The sequence below is a fragment of the Rutilus rutilus genome, assembly GCF_951802725.1.
Source record: "Rutilus rutilus genome assembly, chromosome: 10".
Lineage (NCBI taxonomy): Eukaryota > Metazoa > Chordata > Actinopteri > Cypriniformes > Leuciscidae > Rutilus > Rutilus rutilus.
This window is the reverse complement of record NC_140215.1, coordinates 10,331,066-10,358,211: the sequence shown is the minus strand read 5'-3', so window position 1 is coordinate 10,358,211 and position 27,146 is coordinate 10,331,066. Positions and strand designations below refer to the sequence as shown.

General features: G+C 36.1%; 3 protein-coding genes across 9 annotated transcripts; 2 read left to right on the top strand and 1 right to left on the bottom strand.

Moving 5' to 3' along the window:
- Window positions 1-149: 149 nt before the first annotated feature.
- On the top strand, window positions 150-8,746 carry tfcp2l1 (transcription factor CP2-like 1). Of its 6 annotated transcripts, none has more exons than XR_014628953.1 (15): window positions 150-461; window positions 1,253-1,395; window positions 1,901-1,974; window positions 2,671-2,776; window positions 2,896-3,002; window positions 3,098-3,250; window positions 3,657-3,767; window positions 4,628-4,719; window positions 4,810-4,861; window positions 4,968-5,061; window positions 5,791-5,881; window positions 5,980-6,084; window positions 6,236-6,295; window positions 7,350-7,401; window positions 7,818-7,895. XR_014628953.1 is itself a non-coding variant. In XM_084421303.1 (15 exons), the coding sequence occupies exons 1-15, from the start codon at window positions 400-402 to the stop codon at window positions 7,853-7,855; spliced, it is 1,401 nt and encodes a 466-aa protein (XP_084277429.1). In that variant the 5' UTR covers window positions 150-399; the 3' UTR covers window positions 7,856-8,746. The 6 variants fall into 6 exon arrangements, 4 of the variants coding, with proteins under 4 accessions (XP_084277429.1, XP_084277428.1, XP_084277431.1 ...); XR_014628954.1 differs by having other exon boundaries at window positions 5,980-6,098; XM_084421303.1 differs by having other exon boundaries at window positions 5,980-6,062; window positions 6,153-6,295; window positions 7,818-8,746.
- Window positions 8,747-10,754: 2,008 nt separating this feature from the next.
- On the top strand, window positions 10,755-16,713 carry ddx18 (DEAD (Asp-Glu-Ala-Asp) box polypeptide 18). The gene is made up of 14 exons (XM_084420925.1): window positions 10,755-10,921; window positions 11,230-11,394; window positions 11,483-11,671; window positions 12,750-12,885; window positions 12,996-13,096; window positions 13,206-13,405; window positions 13,482-13,596; window positions 14,330-14,469; window positions 14,577-14,738; window positions 15,130-15,282; window positions 15,389-15,502; window positions 15,655-15,711; window positions 15,825-16,002; window positions 16,337-16,713. Exons 1-14 carry the CDS (start codon window positions 10,810-10,812, stop codon window positions 16,480-16,482), a joined length of 1,968 nt encoding a protein of 655 aa, XP_084277051.1. The 5' UTR covers window positions 10,755-10,809; the 3' UTR covers window positions 16,483-16,713.
- Window positions 16,714-17,359: 646 nt separating this feature from the next.
- On the bottom strand, window positions 17,360-26,847 carry ccdc93 (CCC complex scaffolding subunit CCDC93). Of its 2 annotated transcripts, none has more exons than XM_084420926.1 (23): window positions 26,686-26,847; window positions 25,780-25,893; window positions 25,471-25,565; window positions 25,241-25,352; window positions 24,819-24,917; window positions 24,650-24,706; window positions 24,374-24,474; window positions 23,588-23,624; window positions 22,726-22,827; window positions 22,544-22,594; window positions 22,077-22,163; window positions 21,512-21,625; window positions 21,363-21,425; window positions 21,026-21,099; window positions 19,697-19,778; window positions 19,518-19,592; window positions 19,030-19,101; window positions 18,835-18,943; window positions 18,509-18,591; window positions 18,353-18,390; window positions 18,130-18,214; window positions 17,874-17,987; window positions 17,360-17,745 (listed from the first exon to the last, which is right to left on the bottom strand). In XM_084420926.1, the coding sequence occupies exons 1-23, from the start codon at window positions 26,767-26,769 to the stop codon at window positions 17,689-17,691; spliced, it is 1,905 nt and encodes a 634-aa protein (XP_084277052.1). In that variant the 5' UTR covers window positions 26,770-26,847; the 3' UTR covers window positions 17,360-17,688. The 2 variants fall into 2 exon arrangements, with proteins under 2 accessions (XP_084277052.1, XP_084277053.1); XM_084420927.1 differs by having other exon boundaries at window positions 22,726-22,824; window positions 26,686-26,805.
- Window positions 26,848-27,146: the final 299 nt, after the last annotated feature.

Below are 27,146 nucleotides of genomic sequence, written 5' to 3'. Positions count from 1 at the left end.
TCAATACAGATGTGAAAATGTTGTATAAAAGCACATGCGCGTATACACAAACCTCGCATTGCATAATCTAGTTTTAAAGTTCAGCACGCAACATATGGTTTATCAGCAACTCAGTCTTGACCTTTGATGTCAGAGTCACAGACAAGCCTGTGTGCCAAAAAAAAAATACTACGAAACGATCGCTTCAGAAAAGCCCGTGAGAGCGTCGGTGCAGGAGGTGACAGAGGATGAAGGCAGAGTGACGGACACTCTCAGGTCACCTGACGACCGTCACGCGGGGATAAAAGACAGTGGACAAGCTGGTTCGGAAAAGCCTTTGTGGCCCTCACGGTCCCCTCTCCGGCCACCACCGTTTGACGACTCATATTTTTGGAGACCAACGTCACCAAACTGTAGAGCATGCTGTTTTGGCACAGCCATCCTGAAACCTATCAACAACACTCACAAAATAATTATATAAGGTAAGTACATTGGCGCGAGTTCTAGAGATTGTGTAGTCGTTTGTTTTACGTTGTCATTAAATGTATTTATTTATTTTACATGTGTCCCTTTTTTTATATTGTTAATTATAATAAACTTTATCATTATACAGATTAATATACCTAAAAAGTCTTTCACGAGAAAACTTATGATACCTTAGTGACAAAGCAAGCAGAAAGTCATTAGACAGCGGATTTTTTTTATTATTTTTTTTTTTTTTTTTTTTTTGTCAGTTCAATGTTTCTCTCATCAGTAATATTATCTGCCCTGATTTTGCGTAGTACTTATACCAAACTGAAAAATAGACTTTTATGTATTATTCTGGATTAATCTGTCCAACATGTTTTCTGGGTGCATCTCCTGATTTGTCTGCTTTTTGGTTTTAGTGTCATTGTACACGTTACATGTAGTCATAGACATAGTAATATTTATAAATTATGCATAATTAAATTCAACTAAACTAAACCTAACCCTATAGTAAGTACATGCTACTTAATATTACTCAGTACATAAATGTATAATTACAGTGTAACAAAGACACCTTAAAATAAAGTGTAACCGTTTTTTTGTAACTGTATTGCAATGTGGTGCTTGGAAATACAAAGGCAGTTTCTGAAAGATTATCATATTCTTAAATTATTGTGTGTAAAGTGAGTTCTCAATGAGTTCCATCAAATATACACTTAATTGTTAGTTCACTTGGCATTGAGTTTTGAGCCTCAAGACTTTTGAGACTTTATTGGTCTATAATATGTCCTTTATTTTCCCTCAGAGATGCTCTTGCTCCATTTCTCAAGCATGAAGAGGAGCATCAGTCCACTGAGATCAGAGCGTCTCCTTTTCATTATGTGCTTTGTGCAGCCACATCTCCAGCGGTGAAACTCCAGGACGAAACACTCACATATCTAAATCAAGGTATTGTTAAATAGTCTTCTTTTGCTTGTTTACCTTCAGTCAACATTTGAAGTTGCATTCATAGCACACTGCTTTGTCTTTTCATATTATGTTCATCTTTAAAGAAGCTTTTTTCCCAGCACATATCAGTCTGTACTTTTGACATGATGGTGTAACCGAAAGTTGTTGATGTCTGAAGTCCATGACTAAAGGTGACATGACTAAATGACATGACTAAACATGACATGACTAAAACGAACAACACACTGCATAAAGAGTTACCAAAGCAAACTCTTAAGGAGAATCACAATAAACACTCTTGCTGTAAATGGGGCAATATTTTTACTCTTTTTTTTTTGAGGATTATTTTGCTCCTATGCATGTACAGTAATTAATTCTGTTATGTGGACATTAAAATAATGTAAATCATTTGTGCATTGGCAGTAAAATCAACCATTACAAACTATACTTTCAGTGTGGTTTCTGTTTTTTCCATTTTAATATATCTTGTTTTAATGCACTGTAGGTCAGTCCTATGAAATCCGAATGCTTAATAGGAAACTAATGGAGTATACAGATATAAGCAGCAAATATGTAAAGGTAGGCTTAATGAATGATGTGTCTTTTTACTATGTGACTGTTACAGTATGCATCACATACACTCTAGTTACAGTACTGTTCTATCTTCTCCTCCACATTAGTGGCCATATTTGGTTATTATGGATTACATCAGAGGTTTTGAGTTTTTTTTTTTTTAGAGCAGACCTAGAGATAAACAAAGATGCTCTTTGAAATAATCTCACATTATTTTTAAAGATTTCAAAATGTAGCCTAGTAATATATATATTTTTACAGTTTTTGATTGTTAGTTTATTATCCAACAGATGGCATAATCTAGGTTTGTTTATTTATTTGTTCAATAGAGACAATACGTTAATGAACGTCAGTATCAAAATACAAAATGTAAATGTTAATATGCTGGATTTAGCAGTATTGTTCATTTACATCCATAGTATGTCCCTTGGAATGTAACACAAAAAAAGACATTACTAGTAAAAAAAAAATACAATATTATAAATGAAAAGATACTGTTACACATACAACAAATCCTCAAAGAACATACCAAATTAAAAATGTTGTGACACTTAATTGTAACCATTTGTGGTTGAATTCTTAAATGTGAGCTGTTATGAAATACTAAAGAAAATGCAGACGTGCATGTTATAACACTTGGTTTTACCCACGGTGACATGTGGGATGCTTTCCTGACATCATACGGTCTTATCCTGTTTCCAGAGCATTGTGCGTGTCGTTTTCCATGACCGGCGGCTGCAATACACAGAGCATCAACAGCTGGAAGGATGGAGGTGGAAACGACCAGGAGACAGGATCTTGGATATAGGTGGAATTTTCCTCATAAATCGCATTTCTAAAATGACCATCTTGCCATTTTTTTTTTTTATTTTTTTTTTTGAAATCATATTGTCATATGATTTACTATGTCCATTTTGTTATGTTCAGATATCCCGCTGTCAGTAGGCGTAATGGAGCCTCGAGCCCACCCACTGCAGCTTAACACCATAGAGTTCCTCTGGGATCCTGACAAAAGTGCCTCTGTGTTCATTCAGGTGGAGCGTTTTCTCTTTCAGTCTGACCTCTCCACTAGATTTCTGAAGTGAGTATCACTAGCAGTAACTTCTCTGTTTTTTTTTTTTATATGCAGGTAAACTGCATTAGCACTGAGTTCACTCCTAGAAAACATGGTGGAGAGAAGGGCGTCCCTTTTCGCATCCAGATAGACACCTTTGCAGCCAGCGAGCACGGAGAATACACTGAACACATGCGCTCCGCCAGCTGCCAGGTCAAAGTGTTCAAGGTAGAGCATCTTTACTCTACAAAGATAACAGATACACAATGTGCTTTGTGGAGATGTTAGACTGTGAAATAACCTCAAATGTAACCTCAAATTATTTTGATGTTACTTAATAGGATAGTTCGCCCAAAAATGAAAAGTCTGTCATTAATTACTCACTCTCATGTCGTTCCAAACCTGCATGCATTTTTTTTGTCTGTTGAAGACAAAAGAAGATAATTTGAAGATTGTTAAGAATCAAACAACATTGGTCTCATTGACTTGCATTGTATGGACAAAAAAAACACTGATATGTGCCACAGAAGAAAGAAGGTCATACGGTTTTGGAACGAGAGAATGTAATGTGAATGCGAGTAAATTACATTTTTGGGTGAAATTTAATGCTTTAATTGATATTTTTCTTTTCAAGCCGAAAGGCGCAGATCGCAAACTCAAGACTGACAGAGATAAGATTGAGAAAAAGAGTCCTCCGGATAGAGAAAAATATCAATCATCCTATAAAACAACAGTGCTGACTGAGGTGAGACATCTGCCTTGGTAGTATTCGCTACCAAAAATGTCCTCTTTTCATGCAAAGAAAATGGATCTAGGTTTATACTGCTCCAAAAATAACAAAAAAAAAAAACACCACGAGGAAGACCAATTTTTTCTGTCCAAAAAGGCTTGGTTTTATTTACTTTTTTTTTTTTTTTTTTTTTTTACTAAGACTGCATCTGAAATCGCATACTTCCCTACTATATAGTATGTGACAAAAGAAGCATGTCCGAATTCAGAGTACTCATAAAAAAGTATGCAAAAAATCCAGAATTACCTATTTCTTCCGGCGAGATTCTGAAGTGTGCATATGATGGACACTTTACTATCCCATGAGGCCACAGGAGAGGATTTGTGAATGGCGGTGACGCTGGTAGGTCACATGATAATGTCAACATGGTGAATGTAGTACATACTTTTTTTAGCGGTCGTGAAGTAATTACTTTTTCAAAAAAAGTACCTACTCGAGAGTATGCGATTTCGGATGCTGCCCAATAATCTTCCTTTGTAGCTCTCGTATCTCATTTGTGACTATGCTTTAAGCTGGTCATGTGATATTCAAAAAACTATTTCATTTGTCATCAGTTACATCAAATTATGTAGACTAATTTTATGACACTAATGGTGTTTTGGAGCTTGACAGTATAAATCACCATCACTGTATAGAAAAGAGCTGTTTTCAAGGAAGGAATTTTCTCGTTTGGTTTAAGTATTATTTCAGCTATACTAAAAAAACGTCATTCTGTTAATGATTGCGCTCTTTCAAGACGGCAGACAAACATCTATGGCTGCTGAATTTTCCATTCCATTCTTAAACAGCCACCTGACCTTTTCCTTTTCTTTCAGTGCTCCCCTTGGCCTGAAGCCCCATCTGTCAGCAGCAACACTTCATCTCCAGGTTATCTCAGTGCTCACACTTCCTACAGCTTCCCAGAGGAGTGAGTCCTTATTCAGTATGAAATCACAGCATGATTTTCAGGAACACAAACATAACTGGCTACTGCTCTCCTGTCTTGTTGCGTTCATAGAAACTGCTCTCCAGACCAGCAGGGAGAGCTACTTCTGCCCAGCTGCTCTGATGTAAGTATGGCGGGCTGCTTAAAAACATTAATGCCGTGCTTTCTTATCTTTATAGGTTTGTGTTTGAGGACATGGATGATGCTATTCTTCTTCTTTTTGCCATTAGCACCTGTTGCCATCGTCCTCCATGCAGGACACGCAGCAGTGGCTCCATCGTAATAGATTCTCCTGTTTCTGCAGGCTCTTCTCTGGCTTCTCAGGTGGGCTGAAATATTCACTGAGAATTGCAACTGTTAGAAATTTTAGTGAACTGCATGCTGCTTTTTTATTTTATTTATTTTATTTTAGATTTAATTGAATAGTTTAACATTAACATGCTGCTAAACCAACAACTTGATACTCGGATAAGCATAAAATACATTGAACACACAAATTTTTGGGTAAACAGTTGATTGTGAACTAGATGTATATATTGTATATATAGCCTATTGTAGCAAGGATGCATTAAATTGATCAAAAGTGGTATTTATAATGTTTCAAAAGATTTATTTTGAACTTTCTATTCTTTAAAGAATCTTTAAAGAGTTTCTACAAAAATATTAAGCAATATTAAACTGTTTTTAACATTGATAGTAATAAGAAAAAATCTTGAGACCAAATCAGCATATTAGAATGATTTCAGAAGGATCATGTGACACTGAAGACTGGAGAAATGATGCTCAAAGTCCATCACAGTAATAAATTACATTTAAAAAATGTATTAAAACAGGAAACAATTTAAATTATAATAATATTTCACAATATTAAGTTATAAATGCAGCCTTGGTGAGCACAAGAGACTTCTTTCAAAACATTCTCAAAATCTTACCAACCCCAAACTTTTGAATGGTACTGTTTTTGATACAGTCATTGTGTTGACTATGTTTTAATTAAAAATGTCTAGATTTAAATATTAGACTACTATATGAACAGCTTTGTTAATGTTTCAGGTTCCGATCTGCTAAAAATGAGTAGAGAAGACTTCATTCAGATTTGTGGTCCTGCTGATGGCATCCGTCTCTTCAATGCAATCAAAGGAAGGTGAGCTGTGTCCCTAATCAAACACTTCCGATTCATCCTAAAATGTGTCCTGTCCAAACATGTACTCACTCAACACTGTCTGTGGCAATGTTCCGCAGGTGTATACAACCACGTCTCACTGTCTATATATCCCAGCTGCACAACAGGAACCAACCCCACACCAAAGCAGAGGGTGATGATGGTAGGAGACGTCACATGATGGTGTCCGTTATGATATGTATGACATGCAGTTACATTTATACTTAATACTCTTAATTGTTTTTGTCTGTAGTGTACCATGCCCTCTACCTAGAGGACCTAACTGTCCTTGAGCTCACTGAGAAGATAGCCAATCTATATAATGTTCCCTCACAGCAAATCCATCGTATATACAGACAGGGGCCGACGGGGATCCATGTCTTAGTTTCAGATGAGGTAAGAGAGTGCTTTAAATTGAGTCAGGACACTCCAGAGATTACAGAACTCAAGAACTGTTGGACAAATAGTAGCACATTTACTCTACCATTTTAAAAGTTTGGGGCTGGTAAGAGTTTTATTAATGTTTTTAAAAAGAAGTATATTAAGCTCATTAAAGCTGCATTTGTTTGTTAATGTTTTAAAAAAATAAGTATATTAAGCTCATTAAAGCTGAATTTGTTTGAAAAAAAGAAAGAAAGGTAAAAAAAAAGTAATATCCTGAAATAATATTTGAAAAAATTATTTTATTATATTTTATTATATTTTGAAATGTAAATTATTCTTGTGATAATTTTCAGCATTATTACTCGTGTCTTCAGTGTCACATGATACTTCAGAAATCATTCTAATATTCTGATTTGGTGCTCAAGAAACATTTCTTATTATTATCAATATTGAAAACAGTTCTGCATAACTGCATAATTATTTTTGTGGATACTGCGATACATTTTTCAAGATTCTTTGATTAATAGAACATTTAAAAGAACAGCATTGTTTGAAATAGATCAATAATGTAAACTACACATTCAAAGCATCCTTGCTGAATAAAACTCAATTTCTTTCAAATAAAAAATCTTATTGACCCCAAAGGTTGTGTACATTTGTATATCAGGAGGTATTGGCCACATAACTTTTTTTGACATTTTATTTCTAGGATTAGTTTACCAATAAATGAAATGTTTTGTCATCATTTACACTCATTTCAAACCTGAATGACTTTGGTTCTTCATAAAACACAAAAGGAGATATTTAGCAGAATGTTGACACTGCTCTTTTCCATACAGTGAAAGTGAATCTTGACAAAAGTGAATCAAAAATAGACAAAAAGCACTATAGACTTAGTCTGTAGCAACACTCTTTTCCTCAAAATCATTACCAAAATAAGTTACTGATTGTTAAAATAGATTAGAGTGCCAGAAAATACAGTATTCCAGGTACACGCTGTTAAAAAGAATCACAAAGGTGTGTTCTAATGCATTCAGGTCACTCTACATATATTTGGCTTTTTCAGATGGTGCAGAACTTTACAGAGGAGACTAGCTTCATTATCAGCACTATGAAAGGTAACTTCATGGACATGGTATTTTTATCTTAACTATACTATTTTAGCCTCATGTTTATCAAGCTGGAGTTATGGGGTGAAAATTGCCATTGCACAAAAGACCTGTTCAGAAGGCTAAATATTTGCTGACTTTACATTAAGTTAAATGCAAATACTTTGATAAGCAGGAATTCTATATAATACATACAAATCACAGGTAGCTTTTGGTTGCGTCACACTTCTGACTTTCATGGCTCACTGAACAGGCAACTGTTAAAAAGTCTTCAGACCTCTAGGAATGACTTTGAAAAACAAAAGACTATTTAAAACAAAAAACATTACTAAAATAGTCACAGTATGTGTCTGAATCTCTATTGCATTCACACTTCATAATCATATGTGGTTAATATTGGCTACGTTTTTTTCCTGTGACGGCAGATGAAGGTAATGATGGCTACCATGTTGTGCTGAAGTGACCCGAGTATGTGACTACTGGAGCATTGCAGGTGCCTTTAGCTTATTTTCACAGTTTCATATCACATAGTGGAATGTGAAATTAATAAATGTGGATGATTTTATTTTTATGATGTAGATGACTGTTCCGTATTTTAAAGAGAGTATGTTGTGAAGGGATTTGCCGTAAATCATTAAAATATTAATTATTTTATGTATTAAGTCAAGTCATGTCCAGTTTGTAAATTTGTTTTATAGTAATTATTTTTATCTTGTTACAGTAGTATTTTGGCAGTATTCTTTTCAAACCATCATCACACATTTTTTTTCTATTTTCTTTAGTTTTATTATTTGATACCAAATTGCATAGACCTGATTTGCTGTGCAGATGGCCTTACCAAAAAAATAATAAACACACACAATTTTATATATTTATTTATATATTTAGAAACTTCCAAAACGTGTCCATTTGATGAAGTTTGCATCATTGATTCTGTCATTTTCCTGTTTATTACTGTGAAGCAGAAACAATCTGTATGGTATAACTCGTAAACTCTTGTCTATGACTTGGCCATTTACAATACAGATATTGGGTGTTCATATTAATGTTGCAATGATAGACAAACATGGAATTACATTGGTGCTTTTGTTCAGACTGAGACTGAGTCACAGACTGAGATAAAGTCTAAATAAAGTCTTTGCTCAGGATATTTTATTGCTTTGCTTTTTTTTATCACAATGCTTTTGAGGTTTGTATGTTTGTAACTGATTAATGATTGTGTATTTCTCAAAGCTTTTGTACGAACTGTACGGTAGCACCTGTTTGTTTGTTGAACTTATCTTGATGGACCTTGCTGCTTGATAACCTTAAAAAAATATTTTGCAGGAAAAAATAAATAAAACTTTTGTATGGTAAATGTCCTTGTCGTAAATGTAATGTGTATGTTTAAGTGTTGCAAAGAAACATGTTTTATTTGTACCCTAGTTTTCAGTTACACTAACAGTGTGTGGTCACACCTGCCACATCAAGTACAAAAGTAAGCTTTAAAGTTTATACTATGTGTGTATAGCTGTTTAACAAATCAGCCATCCTTTTTGTTTGATTGACCGTACAAATCATTTCCTTGGGTTGTAATGTGTATCAGTAGGTTGTCTAGGTTCAGCTTGTGAAATGCGTTGGTTATGAAACAGTTTATTGACAAAAGCCTTTGGTTTCTACTCAGATTCTCCTCCAATTCCTCTGTAGTCATGAGGTCAGTGTAGTTAAGTGAACTTGTAAGGGTGACTTTGTGTGTGTTAGTCATGACGGGGAGAGCAGCACACTTCAGTGAGCAGAACTGAATCCACAGTGCAATTCCCAAACCCTGTAGCATCCAAAAAAAAAAAAAAAAAAAACGCTTAGCAACACATGCAAAAGACCATTAAATGCAGTTATTTATATATTTTTTTCAATATCATTCTTAAAAATGTGTTTACTGTAAGCACTGCTGTCGTTTAGAAAGTAAACTCTTTCGCACTCGGATATTTAACTTGTCTAACAGTGTGCAGTGGTGAACATTCAAGCACAACAGAATTCTATAATTTCTGAACATTTCAAATTTCAAAATGTGTTGTTCATGATTGCCACAACAATCGTGATTTATGTTAAAAAAAAAAAAAATCTATTTTTCACATCATAGTTAAATGTTTATTTTATTCTTTGTTCAGGTTGTCATGTTTAAAAAAAATGACTTTTTGATTTGAAATTAAATCACGAAAATCACAAGGAAAATTAGTACGTGCCAGGTGCACACATTTGAACTATCAAACGCTATATTATAAACACGGTTAGTGATCCACGGGCTTGTGTGAATCTCGATAAATCGATCATCCATAATATTAATATTAACATCAATAATAATATTCATCTTGTTTAACATTTTACTACTGAAGAAACATAAGATACCAAACAAACAATTCCAAGAAGTCCAATTAGCAGCAAACTGAATAAATAAACAATATAAACATAAGTAAAAAAATAAAATAAAAATTAAATAAATGAATAAAATATTACACAAGGTGTAGTATAAACTATTACACATATTATCATCAAAAAAAATACCTTATGCATGTTTTTTGTTATGCATGAGTCTTAAAGATTTGAAGAAAATCATGAAATCTTTTTGAAAAGCAAGAATGTGTGAGGATTCTTAAAGCATCTGCATTTATGTATGAAGTAATTAACCAACAGCACAATCCCAGACTGCAACATAATGTCAGCCCAGATCCAGTCCACATCTGGTCCACGTGGATTCCACACGGTCCAGATGTAGGCCGGATCAAAAATTCACCATCATAATTTAGACAAAAATACAAATATTTTATAGTTTTAAAATCAGTAAGGTATTTCAAACTTAACCAAACATAAAGATCATCCTAGAAATTGCAGATGTTCCAACGACTCTATACAGTATCTGCTTCACAAAGAGTGCACTCATTACAACCCAAATTAAATCTGTGTCTGAGGAACTCATTACAAGGATAAATATAAAGAAACATTTTAAACTGAACCTCTTTTACCTTTGGTAGAATGGGGAAAGTTAGAAATTCAATTTCTAAGTTCTAATTTGACCTACTTTTATCAAAAACAATAGGTATCTTTCTAACTTTAGAAGGGAAAGTCTCTGTATTTATAAATGTTCTTAAAACTTTAATCTTACAGCTCTCCTCTGTAAAATTCATACCGAGATTAAATTACTCAGTCTTGGAATCACAGGTATAACAATGCAACTTTAATCAGCTGAACCAAACCATCAGGAACAGCTTTTAACGAAGACACATTTAATTTCCGAGTATAAATAATATAGTGAATAAGGCTATTAGGGACGATTTCGAACACAGCAGCAAGGTCTTGAATATTTTTAGTCAGGCATATTATGAGTCAGTCCGCTAAGCGTAGGACCCCACGCAGCACGCACACACGTGTTTGTGTACAGCCATGGCGGACATGCAGATGAAGATTCTGCGCAAGAAAATTCAGAAGAGAAATGAAAAAAATAAACAACGGAAACTTCTCAGATCTCAGAAGGAAGAAGAAGAAATCGGCGGAGGTGATTTTTCACTTTTGTTGTAAAGATGAACGAGACGTGTACTTCATTTAGGCGTTATCGCGGATCCACCATGTGATAATCACACCGCTTTAAAATCCATTCGTAAAGTTTTGTCTTATAGTTCAGTCAGTTGTGTTTAACTCAGCACGACATCAATAAATAAATGTAAATAAACCGTAATTATAATGTTGATAAGGGACAAGTTAATCTTGAGTAACACGTTAACGTCACCGTCAATGCATTAACTCTTCATATTGAGTGTACATGCTCTTTCCTGAAATATGCTGTATGTGTTTCTTATCTGGCAGAGGTGAAGGTTGTGCTGGAGGAAGCTGATGTGACCAGTGATTCTGCTCCCAAAATCACTGAAGAGCAGAAGCAGCAAAGTATCTCCACCGAAGGAGGCGAAACCTCACAGAAAACCAAGAAGAAAAAGAAAAGAAAATTGAATGGCACAGGCGACTCGGCATCCAGTGAGTGTTTAATGTTGCTGTGAATGTATCGTTATAATTATAAAAATGAATGCAAGTATTTGACATGTATACAAATACACTCTTATAGGTGTGAAAAAGGTCAAAAAGCAGGATGAAGTTAAAGAGACAACAGAAGAGCAGCAAGAGAGTGATGAGAAACAGGAGGAGGAATGTGCAGAGTCTGTGAAGTTTTCAGAGAATGGGAATGAAAAAGAGGGATCAGCTGAGGAGGATGATAGTGATGAAGATGGACCACAGCTTCCTTCTGGGCTGACAGGTAAACATGGCACAGCCGGCTTTCAGTCATATATTGTTTAGTTTAGTCATATATGGTGTTAAATGGTTCAGTTTGTCTAGTTATCTGCTCATTTAAATGCAGATGTCCGATCGATTTGGCTAGTTTTAGGAAAAACTTTCCGGAAAGTTTTGTTTGACCAGTTAATTAAATAAATTACTGTACATAAATGTAATTGAGTTACAAAATAAGAGATTCATGTGTTATTGCTCGTAAAAAAAAACTAGCATGGTAATGTAATCTTAAATTAACAGAAGCTTCTTTTATTCAGTTAACTGGTGAAATGCTTTATTTGAAATTCAAAATAACCATTTAAAATGCTTTTCTTTATAAACCAATTAGACTTTTTTGACAAGTGAATGAATTAAATTAAATTACTGCACATATATCTGTAAGTGAGTGACAAAATTATAAGAGATGCATGTTTCATTACTAGTAAGATAATCTAATCTTAAATTCACAGAAACTTATTTTATTCAGTTATCTGGTGAAAAAAACAGTTCTAGATTGTGTTTTGCTTTACTTGAGAGTTGAATTGCAAAATTACCATTTGAAATGTTTTGCTTTATAGTAAATAAACCAATTTATTTGACTTTCTTTGAAAAAGTGAATTAAAAGTGACTTCATATATCTGTAATTGAGTGACAAAATAAGAGATGCATGTTTCATTACTAGTAAGATAAGTCAGTCTTAAATCCACAGAAGCTTTTATTCAGTTGGTATATATATATGTGTATATATATATATATATATATATATATATATATAAAATATCTCAATTAATTTAATAACCTTTTGGACAAGTGAATTAAATAAAAAATGACTACATATTTGTATTTGATAGACCAAATTATAGATGGTTTAGTAGTAGTAAAAACATAATTTAATTTGAAATCTACAGAAGCTTTTTATTGTTGTTGTTGCTTTATTTTTAATGCAAAATAACCTTTCGAAATGTTTTTCTTTCTAAAAAATAAACCAGTTTGTCCATTTTTCCCATTAACATGAATAGGTAACGATTGTAACTTGGATTTGTTTCCCTCATTTGTGACTTTCTCAGGTGCGTTTGAGGACAAGTCATTTGCATCTTTGGCAGAAGTGGTCAGTGAGAATTCACTGAAGGGAGTGAAAGAAATGGGCTTTGAAACCATGACAGAGATCCAGCACAAGACCATACGCCCACTGCTGGAGGGGAGGTGAGTCTGCAGTGCATCAGAGATGGCAGGGTTTCTGTGGGACAGTAATTATCACGTTTATTTAATTGTCATATTAATGTTTGGGATGTGTGCTCATCCTTTTCCAACAGAGACGTGTTGGCCGCAGCTAAAACAGGAAGTGGTAAAACACTGGCTTTCCTGATTCCCTCCATTGAGCTTATCTACAAACTCAAATTCATGCCCAGAAATGGTGAGTGCACACTGAATGTATTGGCTTTCTCTGATTGTTATAGTCCTTTTCATAGTGGAGATGTCAACCAAACCCGTAAGTTTGACATAACTTGTGGTCTGTTTCCCAGGGACTGGAGTTGTCATTCTGTCTCCCACTCGTGAGTTGGCTATGCAGACATATGGTGTGCTGAAGGAGCTGATGACGCATCACGTGCACACATACGGCCTCATCATGGGAGGAAGCAATCGTTCTGCTGAAGCCCAGAAACTCGCTAATGGAGTCAATATCCTGGTTGCTACACCTGGCAGACTTCTCGATCACCTGCAGGTAAGGCCTTTTACTGTGAACAGATTGGCCACACGGGTCTGTACCGTATACGTGACCTCGCTATTTCTCTCCACAGAACACGCCTGGATTCATGTTTAAGAACCTTCAGTGTCTGATCATTGACGAGGCTGACAGGATTCTGGAGGTTGGCTTTGAGGAAGAACTTAAGCAGATCATCAAACTACTGCCTAGTAAGAACCAATGACTTACCTGATCAACCTGACATCACTTCCTTAAACCAGGGTTCCTATTAAGACTTTGTTCTATTTTTGTCAGCAATAATCGTGATATGGCTTAATGTAAATATTAAACATTAAAAGGCAATGAGTGAATTAAATAAATGTCAGCACTGCACATTCAAAGTCATAACATGACGATTTCTTATTGATCTACTGTTGATTAATTATGACAATGTTTACTTTATGGTGTTTATATTGTCATATATTGTAGATAGTTGTAAGGGTGCATATTTTATCTCCATCTTTTTGAATGATCAGCTGGAAGTAGTAAAGCATAAAACATGAGTCCCGTTGTATTTCGGGCTTGTTTATGATTTAAAGTCCCACACGATGCATAAAACTATTTTTTTTCTGGATTTTATTATATATTTTTTTGGTTATACAAACTCAATTTTAACACATACATTCAACATAAACTCTTGTCAAGATAGATAGATAGATTTTAGTAGTATTAGCACCAAAATCATTTTAGTATCTTTCTATAAAGGAGGTATTATTATTGTACCAGCAAAATCCAAAATCAATCAACTTATAAATATTACTACATAAACTAGTTTCAGTACATACTTATACACTGAATAAAACACCCAGTATGCAACCATTTTAATCCATGACATTCAATTCAGAAATCATAACTTGGATGGTGTGGATTTTGTGTGTATGACAAATATTTCTCTTTCTCTAGAAAAAAGACAGACCATGTTGTTTTCAGCAACACAGACACGGAAGGTGGAGGATCTTGCACGAATCTCCCTCAAGAAGGAGCCGCTGTATGTTGGGGTGGATGACAACAAAGACACGGCCACTGTGGAAGGACTTGAACAGGTAAACTGCCCTTTATCAGCACCCATGGGTCATGTGTTGTTGGTGTAAAATATTTGAGTTTCACTTGAATTATTTGATAATAAGCATGTGGTTTGTTTTATTTTTAGGGATATGTCGTATGTCCTTCGGAGAAACGTTTCCTGCTGCTCTTCACGTTTTTGAAGAAGAATCGTAAGAAGAAGCTGATGGTGTTCTTCTCGTCCTGCATGTCTGTGAAGTACCACTATGAGCTGCTTAACTACATTGACCTGCCCGTCATGGCCATTCACGTGAGTCATTGAGCATTTATGCAGTGTGATGAATGCTTTTTAAAGTCTTACATTTAGTTTGATCAAATTTAAGGCCATAATAAGGCAAAAAAAAGTTAATCTGGCTTAATGGGAATATTAAAGGCTCTGAATTAACTGGTGCTGCTGCGTGACTCGTGGTTTCAGAGCAGGTCACATTTTATATTTATAAAATATATAATTATAATTCTGACTTAATGTTTTCCCTTTTCTTAATGTTTTAAAGGCTGAAATGTGAGGTTTATAATTTTATTTTTGTAAAAATTGGTATTTGAACTGTAAACCCATATGGTCTTAATTTGATCTATGCAGCTATTTAAAGTTGATCTTAAAACCCATGAATTAACCTACTTTTGTTTTCATGATTTTTCAGGGGAAGCAGAAACAGACAAAGAGAACCACAACATTTTTCCAGTTCTGTAATGCAGACACTGGCATTCTCCTCTGTACGGACGTGGCTGCCAGAGGTCTCGATATCCCGGAGGTGGACTGGATTGTTCAGTACGATCCACCTGATGATCCAAAGGTACAGCAGTCATGCCTCTTAGTCCCTCAAATTTGTAGTCTAACATGGTTGGTCATTTAAAATGTGTGTAATTGTTTTTTAATATATGATTTTTTGGTTATTTTAGGAGTACATTCACCGTGTCGGGCGAACAGCTCGTGGTATTAACGGCAGAGGACATGCCCTCCTGATCCTGAGACCAGAGGAGCTCGGCTTTTTGCGATTCCTCAAACAGGCCAAAGTATTGCATCTCTATTGTTAATGTTTTATATTGGCTTTCAGTGCGTGTCAGCTTTGTACGGTCATGACAAGAGTTGAAAAACTCTATAAAACGTACACGTTGGTAATAAGCTGTTGAACATGTCAAGATGCCTTTCTTGTGTTCCTCTAAAGGTCCCTCTGAGTGAGTTTGAGTTCTCCTGGACTAAAATCTCAGACATTCAATCTCAGGTGAGACTTCATATTCAGTCGGATTGAACTAAATCTCTAACTCATTTAAAATTGAATTCCTCTCAAAGCAAATAAACCCGTTTAAAATCGTTATCTGCTTTCGTCTTTTTCAGATGGAGAAGCTGATAGAGAAGAACTACTACCTTCATAAATCAGCTCAGGAGGCCTACAAATCCTACGTCAGAGCTTACGACTCTCATTCCCTCAAACAAATCTATAACGTAGAGACACTCGACCTCCCGAAGGTGGCGATGTCTTTTGGTTTTAAAGTGCCGCCTTTTGTGGACCTCAGTATCCTTTCAACACTGAATTACAGTGAATCTTCTTGCATGTGGAACTTGTTAATCATGGAATTGTCATTGTACATGCTAGTTTTCAGAAGTTTGGTTTTTTGAAAGAAGTCTTATGCTCAACACAGCTGTATTTATTCTATGAAAAACTCAATTTAATGAATCTTTGCTGAATAAAAGTATTAATTTCTTTCAAAAATAAATATTACTGACCTCAAACTTTTGAACAGTACTGTGTAGATCAGTACCAAGCATTTATAGTATATTCATAAGTTGAGTTCTTTCAGAGTCCTCTGACATTGCAGTGTTTGGTTCTTAACCGTTCGCTCTCTCAGACGTTCACAGCAGTAAAGGGGTGAAGATGCAGAAGCGAGGTGGCGGCGGAGGCTTCGGCTACCAGAAATCTAAGAACGTCCACAAGGCCAGGATCTTCAAACACGTCAACAAAGGAAAGGGAGACGGCAGACAGTTCTCACGCTGAGATTAAAAGATGAATTTTTCCTGTTGTACACCTCTTTTGATCTATATGGAGTAACTATCAGACCACACCATTGTCATTTTTAGTTACTTGTCCTGAAATGTGTGAGAAACTGATCAGTCTGCATTCCATGTCTGTACAGAAATTTGCTTTCAGAAGACATTATATTGTTAGATAGGTAAATTTCTATTGTTACCCACCCAACTCATTAAACATTGAACATTTAGAGAATAATTGCTGTCTGCTCTTTCTATATGAGATTTAACCTTAGTAGCAACTACGGCTGTTTGGAGGGTTCAAGACCTTGATAGATAAGCCTATTGATTTTCATTTTTGTATTTGCTCTGAAATGGCTTGACAAGTGATGTTAAATGCAACTGAATATTGATTAAAATGTTGATGTTTAAGGAATTTTCCAAACCATTTATAATGGATTTAAAATAGCAATTTTATTTATGCACTAATATAATAAACAGTAATGCAAAGTTCTAAAACCTACTAAATGCCAATTTTTTGAGAATTTGTTGTGATGTGTATGATTCAACAAACAAATTAATTGAACTTTACAAAGCTATTGGCCTTTTAATGTTTTTTTCTTTATTTAAATGCATTTTGTGCTCATGAACTATGTACAAAGCTGGCCATCAGCTAAGACTTTAATATTAGTTACTGGTGAAATTAAAACCAGCGCATTAATATCACAATATTCATGAGGTTGTTTGATTTTATGTTTAGTATTTTGTTAAATATGTTGTTAATGTTCTATGTATTGCCCATTTCCACAGCCCTAGTAGCCATAAGGGCTGTTATCATTTAGTCGGAGTCAACTGACCACTCAATAATCATCTTTAAATTGTGCACAATAACTGCAAGTCTCAGCAAGTAGTTAATTCTCCTTTAATGTGTTTTGGTCTTATGGCAGCTGATTTTTATAAACACTATACAAAAAGAAAGGTGAATAGCAAGATAATTTGTGTTATATACATTATGGGTTTAAAGAAAAAGGCATCAAGGCACAAAACATTTCCAGTTTAACAGTAAATTAGTTAAATGTATAGAACAATCTAGGCTAACACACACATTCTGAACAACGGAGTGTTTCAGTCCGAAAGCAGATGAACATGAAATATCAACATCAGGGAATGTGTGTGTTTTGAAGTGCTATTAGGAAGTTTGTGTATTGAAGGGGTGTGTGTGCTTGTCCAGCTGTTATGATGCTCCCTTTGCCCTCAGTTTAGACAACAGCATCTCATTCTTGCGGCACTCCTGAAACAGACAAGGCCGTGCATTTTATGAATCCGTTTCCTCAATCCAGAGTATCAATTATCAATAGATTAATGTCTACACCCTATGTGGGAAGAGGGGTGGACATTTTTGGTGTTGTGAGTATTTACCTCTTTAAAGTCTTTGACGGTTTTAAAGTAGAGTCTCTGTTTATCCAGCAGCTCCAGATATTCATCATTCAGCTGATCTCTGCGCATCTTATTCTCCTGTCTTTTCTTTTCCATCTTTAAGTGCATAAATACACGTTAGAAAACCACAATAACGCAATTCATATTCCTGTCTGAGGGGGAAAAACCATATAGAGTGGAATTAAACCAATTCATATGCAAAATGGAAATAAATGATCAAGAGTAGCAGGTTTTGTACCTTTATGCGGCTCTGTTTGATTCCTTCCACAATTTGCTCCATCTGTCTGAGAAACTGTTCTTTACTTCCTGATGAAGCCATGGCCCTAAAAACATACATACACTTTACCCACATGTACCTGTGGCTTCAGGAAAGAAATGTCGAAATGAATTGTAAAGGCTCTTCTCTTGCTGTAATATTGAGAAACTCCTACATGAATCCTAGAGCTTTATTTGATACTCACTGCTGGAAATGATCATGTATGGAGTTCAGCAGATTAACCTGTGAAAGAAAAGAAAGTCTCTTCCACTGCACATCCTTTTAAACACTACCCTCTTGATTATAGAGTCTGATTCCAAGAAAACTCATTTCCAATAGCACAGCAAAACAAAGCCGATACCTCCTTCTCCAGGTAAACCTTCTTGTCATCCAGGGTGTTGTAGAGCGTGAAAAACTGTTTTGTCTCTTTGTGTGTTGCAGAAACTGAAAAATACCAAATGATCCATTAAAGAGAGTGCTTAATAAAGCTGTAAGCCATATTACAACGGGTTTGATCAGATCTATCAATTGTATAGCCAACATCTTAAAGTTGCAATATAATTGAAATAGCGCAATCTTTTGTATTGTGACGTACATCCAAGTAAAATGGATTAGTGAGAAAAAAAACATGCATTTAGAAAACATAGGGTGAATTTTTACTGTCATGCTGACTTTAAATACAAGCACCTTGGCTGTAGAGCTCAATGAAGCGTTTCTGATACTGGGTCAGCTCGGCTCTATTGGGAACCTCGTCAATCTTTCGCTGCAGGATGGCGATCTCGCGATTCCTCTTTGCCTGTAGGGGGCAGTAGAGAAAAACACTTGAGTGTGAAGAATCTCTTGCAATTTTCGGAGAAAAAACATCAGTTCAACTTGACCTACCATGAGCAGACGAATCTTCTGTAGTTTTTCTCGGTCTGTAGTGTACTGCTGATCAATCATGATATTCATCTCCTACAAACACAGATGCAGAGGATGAGTCCGAGAAATGAAACTAGACTGACACAGACCGGCTCCGTTCCAAAACTTTGGCACACCCACTAAGAGAATTGTTTCAAAAAGGTAGGCAGCCTTCTGTGATACCTTCTTTATGTTCTGGAATTTTTAAAGACTTCAGGACTGTGTGACTGTTGATGGCGGTAATGTGCCGAATGGCGTTCAATCCGCCATAAAACTCAATAAGAAGAAGATGATACCTTCTTTTGGCCAAATACTAAGGCAGCAATCCCCAAAGCATTGAAATTATCCAAGATGGTGGACAAAGTGAGGTATTGATAAAAAAAAAAATCTATATCTAATTAAACTTTTTGGGTTTTTATCCAATATTTGTGTGTGCTATGTATGATTATATTTGAGACTGTCACCGGCACCTTCTTATCATCTCCTTCGTCTCCAGATTCCAGCTTCAACTCTTCAATGTTCTGCTGCAGACGGGTCATTTCCTCCTATACACACACACACACAACTGTTAATGAAAGTCATGTCTTTAACATTACTCACTAAAACAGAAAAAAACAAGTTAATGCGACATGTTGTTATTGTAACGTACACGGCAATGTGAGCGGAACATTTGCTCTTGATGTTTCAGGTTTTCATTCATGGCCACCAATGCACGAAGTTTCTCCAGCAAGCTAAAAGATAAAAACAAACATAATAGTTAAAAAAGCACAGACACTGACACTTTATAAGAATCATCATACTTTTTTTCCCCAAACTTTTAGCTTCTCAATTGATTTCAATACACTTTGGTGTCAGCGTGATGCTAAGCTATATATCTGAACTATACATCCCACATTTACCATTGTTCGGTGAATTTCGCATAAGGGCGAAAGATTTCCCCACACAGATTTCGCATCAAATTCAGATTGTCGTGTGAAATTGCCATGTCGACCAACAGAAAGCAGCTTATTTTAAAAGTGACTTCTGTGTGAGCTGTGCTTCATACATTGTTACACTATTGACAATCAACAATGAATCTCAATGAATTTCGCTAATGTGACTGTCATAAGAATTTCACATTATCTTACCTAATTTTTGGAACTGCCTTTATGTCAGGAATGTATGATACATTTTAAAATGTCTAACCAGATAGCTCAGATAGCTCACTAGGTTTTAGAATCAAGTGTCTGAAATCTTAAATGTCTTTGAGAAAAAGGCTGCATCCGAATATACTGCTCATAACATGAAAATAACTATCCAAAAAGAGTAGTATGTCCGAATTCTACGGAGCCCATAAAGGGACATAGTGAAGAGAAAAAAAATGAAATGGGAGGAAAAATTATTTGGGAATGCTTTTGCGTTCCCCGAGGGAACACAAAGGTTTTGCGAGCGAACGCAAAGTTTCTAGGGGTAACGCAAACATAATGCGAGCGAACGCAAAAGCGTTGACTGATTATTTTCCCTCCTATCTCATATTTTTTTCCACCAACATTTTTAGATTCAGAAACAAACTATTTGCGAAATCAGATACTAGTAACAATTCCACGGATATTTCGTATCATAGCACATATAGCATCTCAAACGCCCACAGCAAGGCTTTTTCAGAAGAGCGCTGACATTTTCAGCTGACTAAAAACACTTTGGTGGACATTAAGCCTAATTTATACTTCTGCGTCGAACTCACCCCGTAGCTACGTCGAAGGCTGTGTGTAGCGCGCGTACCCTTTGGCCTACCCTGACGTGCACCTCTCCAAAAATGTAACAACGCGTCAATTCTACGCGGACCGCAAGCGTTGTGATTGGTCTGCCAGAACCCCTCCCTCAGGTTTCACATGCTCCCTCTGCATGTGTAATTGCACGTCAACGCGGACAACGATGCAAAAGTATAAATGAAAACCAACGCGTTATTTAGAGAATAACAGGTGCTCTGTTTACTTACCCAGAATCTGTTTGGGACTCCACATCCTCCAGTGAGCCCAGCTCTTGCTCTAGCTTTTCAGTGTGCGCTGTGGCCTAAAAACACATACATTAAAGTCAGTGAATTAAAGTTGCGCTAGTCTTATCTTCCCTATTGTGATGTTTGAGAAGCCGTTTCACTGGGACTTGATTTTGTCCATCAGGAATTGACCACTGGATCATTGTTGTTTGTTATTGCTGTGATCTCATGTGAGTGAAAGGTTGTCCCGATTCATGATTTTCAAAATTTCATGGTTACTTTAATGGTCCAAGTAAACCCTTTATTTATCTGTCAGTAAATATCTGTCTACCTGTCTTACCTCGGCTAGTTGGATTTTAGCATCCTCACACGCCGCTCTGGCCTCCTGCTGTTTGGATTGCAGCTGGAATAAATCAAGAAACAATGAAGAAAGAAACAAACAAGAGAGACAATAACTCATATCAGCAATGTGCGTTATATGCGCATTACCTCTTCCAGCTCTTTTGTTTTTTGAGTGATTTGTTTGTTAAATGACGCCAGCTGACGCCGGTGTTGTTGCGCAGGCCCAAATCTCTCCGGCCGATCCTCCACAGAACGCTCCGCCTGTTCAATCACACGTATGTACAGTAAAGCCTGGCATACATCAAAAGGAATTTACTAGGCATTACACACTTGACGCCATTATAAATGGTTAGAGAAACTGGGCATCATACACTAAATGATTGGAGAATCACACACTTATCACTGCGTCCAAAATCGGAAAACATTAGGCGAAAAGTACCCGGAGATTCTGAAGTGCGCATTCAAAGGACACTTTCCCATGAGGCCAGAGGATTTATGAATTGAAGTGAATCGCAAAATGATTCACAAGCTAGGGAGATGATTGAGACACACCCTGGCTATGACTTTTGCAAACTAACGTTGACTCCTCCAGACTGCAATCCAGAGCACAAATCTGTGCAAAGGTCATGTAGTGTATTCCAGCATCAACCCATAAGTGTAAAATGAAAGGGAATATTTCTGAGGTGTTCAGTGTAGTTTTCACTATGCTCACCTTTTCGGCATACTCAGTGGCAATTTGCTTAATCTCCTCAGATTGCAGACCAACAATCTGCCCAACTGTGCTGGCTGACAACTTCCCCTACAAAAACACACACAGAAATAGTGTGTAAAATTATCAGACTGTTGACCATTTATATATTCTTGGTAAAATGGCATCTGCTGAAGACATACATGATGAGTAAATCAACTTTTAAAGCAAATGTTGACCCAAAGATAAATTGTCATTCTGACCACATTTACTTTTTTCATTTTCGGGCAAACTATACCTTTAAAAGGGATAATTTCTTTCATCATTTACTCATCCTCCTCATGTTGTTTTATGACTTTCTTTACCGATATTTTCTTTACTCAAAATATTATTTTATGTTCCACAGATAAAGCAAGTCATACATGTTTAGCTTACTTTTGGGCGAACTATCACTTTAAACTCTTTAGCATACTATAACTTTAGAAGTTTACCTCCTCGGTTGCCATGGCAGCCATTCCAGTCATCAGGGCCTTGATTCTGAGCTGTAAAAGAATCAAACAAAGCTTCTGATTGGTTGATGGAAAATTAATGATGGTCAGATGAAGAGCTGGTGATTAGGAACAAGTGAGATTTGATTGAAGGACAAGTGTAGGTTCATATGCTCCTAACTGACCTCCTCTGCTGCCTGCAGGTCCTCTTCTTCAGACACTTGGGCCATTCCTGGCGGCACACCCTGCGTGCCCTGAGCCAACACCTGCTTCTGCTCCACTGCCTGCTAGAAACATCATCACATGATCTAACTAACAACAAATCAAAATCAACAAAGATCAGTGCCAAGCCCTCCTCTCAATCTGTGGTCTATTATACCCAGATGGACGCCACAGGGGCGGTTCTACAGTCAGTGCATACAAAAACCTTCGTCAACAGACATTTTCTGCCAATTTTGTTGCCTGCAGAACAAAGATGAAAACTGAAAACATTTTATATCACAGTTTCAATGACATTCCACTGGGTTTGGATGATTGAACTACAATATACACCAGACATCAAGCCAATTGACAAAATGTATCATTGTATTACTAATATATATCCATGATTTTCAACTTGTTTATTATTACTGTAGTTAATGTTAATACATTTACCAAAACATTTTTAAAATCAAATTTATCTGTTAACATTAGTTAATGCATTGTGAACTAACATAAACAATGACCAAATGTATTTTTATTAACTAACAGAGGTTAATAAATGCTGTAAAAGCTGTATACTGCTCATGTTAACTAATATTAACAAATAAGACTTCATTGTAGTGTTACCAAGATTTTTACAAATCTATTTATAGAGATTGCATTCACAAAGAACAACTTCTTGCCAATTTTAGGAAACTGCAAAGATGAATTAGAAAAAAATATCCACCATAGAAATTTAAATGACCTCAAAGGAATTTAATCATTTATCCATTTTACCCATGGACAAATGAGTCAGCTGCTTATTTGTAACCTTCTCTGTCTGAACTTATATCAGAAAATACTCACTGTGCCTGCTTTAGACTGTTTGCTGAATCCATAGCGCCTGGAAAAACAGAAAATAAATCATTTGAAATGCTTCACGTTCACATTACACACAGCATGCAGCTCAAGGCAAGAGTTGGTTTCAAAACACATCAGACCACAGGCATGACACACCACATGACAGGAAATTACATGAACGAAACATTCAGATGCAATGTTTGAAGAACAGCACTTGGGAAGATGCAAAAGTAAAGACAGTGCAAAGCCATTACATCTGACCGATAGTCAATCTGTGTCACTCCCATTCTCAGAAACTGAACCTCAGTCATACTCACTGCATATACTGTGAAATGGGAAGGCACGGACTGATGAGTGAAATAAGAGACAGATGGAAAGGGAAAGGAAGGAAATTAAGAATGAGAACATTAGAGGAGTACAGAAACCTGTGAATTAATAGATGCCATTAATGGAGATTTAAACCCAGCGCTGCTGAAACAATGAGGCAGGAAACAGACCAGTAAAGATGAAGGAAAAAAATAAGAGGATGAATGAGGAAACAGAATCTGAATAAAAACTGGATTTGCGCTGTATTTGTAATCAAATAAATGCAGCCTTGGTGAATATAAGAGACTTCCTTCAAAAACATTACTGACCCCAAACTTTTGAAGAGTAATGTTTAAACATCCCCACCAGTAACTACAGGTCTCACATGCCGGAATTACACTTTACATTTATTCTCAGTTCATTTCCAGTTGGACATGATAAGAGTGCAAAGTCATAAGGTCCTGTGATGGAAGGGTAAGAGAGTACCTGCCAAACTCCAGCAGGGTGGAATGAACCCGAGACTCTTCATCCAACAGCTCACCAGCATCTACCTGCCGTTTATAACGCCTCTGAGGAGCATACACCTCCTACACCAAAACACACATGACAATATACAACAATATTTCACCTCACAATATTCTATTATCAAATATAGAAGGATGAACAGATGGCACATCAGCTCTGTAGCTGTGGGGCTCATGGGGGCAATATTAAATTCAGCAGAGATGAAAAAGCAAAGATAAAAGGTTATTGGATACTTACGCAAACATTCACCACAGTACTGATGGCTCGATCCTTCCTTAATGCAAACTCCTCATCCTAAAATAAACACATTTACTGAGTCTCCAAAGATTGAAGATTGTAACATGTTTGATATATTAACACTGTTAATACATTCTAATTATATTTCAGTGTTGACCTGTTGTCTCACCTCAGGAAATGCATGTGTTTTCTGGAACTGAGAGATGGAATATGACCTGACATAATCTCCCATCTCCTCCCGGGTTTCAATCGCCTTTTTTACCAGCCACTATAGACCCCACAAAAGATGCATCGTAAGTGTTCTTGCACTGTTTCTCAAGTCATTTAAACTAAATACACTCCTGTAAGTTTGGGGTCAGTGAGGTTCAGCGAGGAGACATGTGACACTGAAGATTGGACTAACAGCGGCTGAAAATTCAGCTTTGCTATTACAGGAATACATTTTTTAAATATATTATAATAGAAAACAGTTATTTTGAATTGTCGTAATATTTCCCAATATTACTGTTTTTACTGTATCTTTGATCAAATAAATGCAGCCTCGGTGAGCATAAATACTTTTAGGTGCCACAGATATGCAAGTGTACATACTTGTACAACAGGGAAGATGTGGATGAAATCCAACCCTTGGATCTGATGAGGCTCTAATCGGTGAGGACATTTCATTCTGGGCAGAACTGACACAATCTTTTCTGTCAGAGCGCTTAAGTGGAAAAGATACAGACAATCACATTTACCAGAATTCAGTTCCGTCTGAGCAGAATTTTTTTTGTCAGTCTTCATTCTTCTTATGTTACTGCATTGTTTAATCTACCACTCACATTTTCTGGCCGATGGTGGAATTTTCTTGGAAGAGTAGGTCAACGTCTATGTCAAAGTTGCATGTAGTTATACACCAGGTCATTCCTCCCACCACCTAGAGTAAAAGCAGAGATTGTTCATAATTAAAACGCATATTTTGTTAATGCTGGAACAACATACCTTTCCAAAAATGTAGTCCTAACCCTATGCTTACCTAGCCTAATCCTAACCCTACCAACTTATCCCTAAAATCAGACGGGAAATGATGGTGAATAATTATTGAAATCATGTTCACCGTGGTTGGTACATGTGTGCAAAGTCTGACGTACCTTGTCAAATGGTGACAGTCCTTTAATGCGTGCTCTAAAATAACCAGCTGCAAGCAACAACTCCAAAATCTCAGCAAGCTTGACACTCTGCTCCTCATCCTCACGTGTCTCCACCTGTCAATCACAGTACATACAGCTGTCAGTATATGACGGTACAGACTCAGCAAATTAAAACACTCTTTAAATAAAAAAATCTATATTTTATGTTAATCCTTTTCTGTAACTTGCCACTGAAGAAACGAAAAGGCAGTATTTATTGATTCTTAAATGTTCTAAAATTCTAAAAATGTATCTAAAAATTGTAAGATTGATTATTTTTTAAAGGGATAGTTCACCCAAAAATATGAATTCTGTCATCATTTACTCACCCTCACGTTGTTACAAACCTGTACGAGTTTCTTTCATCTGTTCAACACAAAATAAGATAGTTTGAAGAATGTTGTCAAGTTGAAGGTAGCCATTGACTTACATAGTATTTTTCAGTCAATGGGTGCCGTCAACTGTTTGGTTACAAACATTCTTTAAAATATCTTCTTTTTAGTTCAACAGAAGAAAGAAAGTCATACAGGTTAGAAAAAACCTAAGGGTGAGTAGATAATGACACAATTTTCATTTTTGGGTGAACTATCCCTTTAAATACATACATTTGTAGATACATCATATATTATGCCTGTTATTTATTTTCTTAATGCGTGTATCCTCACTTTTATATAAGAGGAAGAGGACTACTACAACATATGCGTCTCTTTACAATTAGAACACAACATGTATACAGTGTATTTATTTTTAACCGATAAGTTAAGTGGCAGGATTCTCTGATTGAAGCATAACCTTAAAAAAAAATAAACTGGCTGCAAATGCAAATGTGCACACATGAGGGTTTAAGTATTTTGTTTCCAGTGGTACCTTGATGAGATTGCCCTCCTGGTCATACTGCGCTCCGATTTTCGAGCCCGTTCTCACTCTCTGGAACACAGAGGTGGCCGCCATGTTGATCACGATGTGTCACGTGAGATGGATAACGTGACGCAAAAGTTGTCACAGTCAAAACCCATTCAAATGCGCAATACCAGAATATAGTGAATTCGTGGTTATTTTGTGTGTTTGACAAAGACGACATACTAATGTTGTATTTGCTTGGTTTAGGTTACCCAGAAGAAAAAATCCATGCTCTCATCCAGCTGACTGGCATGGTTAAACATAAGGGCAGTATGAGGAACAGTTCTCATTTGTTCAGCTATCAGACCTTATTAAGACATTACAGGTTGTATTATTTGTTAAAGAAGTAAAGTCACATAATTGTTTTTGGTCTTGTATCAGTTTTGATGTTTATTTTTATGACAGGAGATGTGACACTCCTCCTGAAC

Coding starts and splice junctions, on each gene's coding strand:
- tfcp2l1 (XM_084421302.1), top strand. CDS start 400: ATGCTGTTTTGGCACAGCCATCCTGAAACCTATCAACAACACTCACAA. Junction 2,777..2,895: donor AGACAGGATCTTGGATATAG/GTGGAATTTTCC, acceptor TGTTATGTTCAG/ATATCCCGCTGTCAGTAGGC. Junction 4,862..4,967: donor TTCTGCCCAGCTGCTCTGAT/GTAAGTATGGCG, acceptor TTTTGCCATTAG/CACCTGTTGCCATCGTCCTC.
- ddx18 (XM_084420925.1), top strand. CDS start 10,810: ATGGCGGACATGCAGATGAAGATTCTGCGCAAGAAAATTCAGAAGAGA. Junction 10,922..11,229: donor AGAAGAAGAAATCGGCGGAG/GTGATTTTTCAC, acceptor CTTATCTGGCAG/AGGTGAAGGTTGTGCTGGAG. Junction 13,597..14,329: donor GATCATCAAACTACTGCCTA/GTAAGAACCAAT, acceptor CTCTTTCTCTAG/AAAAAAGACAGACCATGTTG.
- ccdc93 (XM_084420926.1), bottom strand. CDS start 26,769: ATGGCGGCCACCTCTGTGTTCCAGAGAGTGAGAACGGGCTCGAAAATC. Junction 24,918..25,240: donor ACATCTTCCCTGTTGTACAA/GTATGTACACTT, acceptor TGGGGTCTATAG/TGGCTGGTAAAAAAGGCGAT. Junction 22,595..22,725: donor ACCTGCAGGCAGCAGAGGAG/GTCAGTTAGGAG, acceptor ATTCTTTTACAG/CTCAGAATCAAGGCCCTGAT.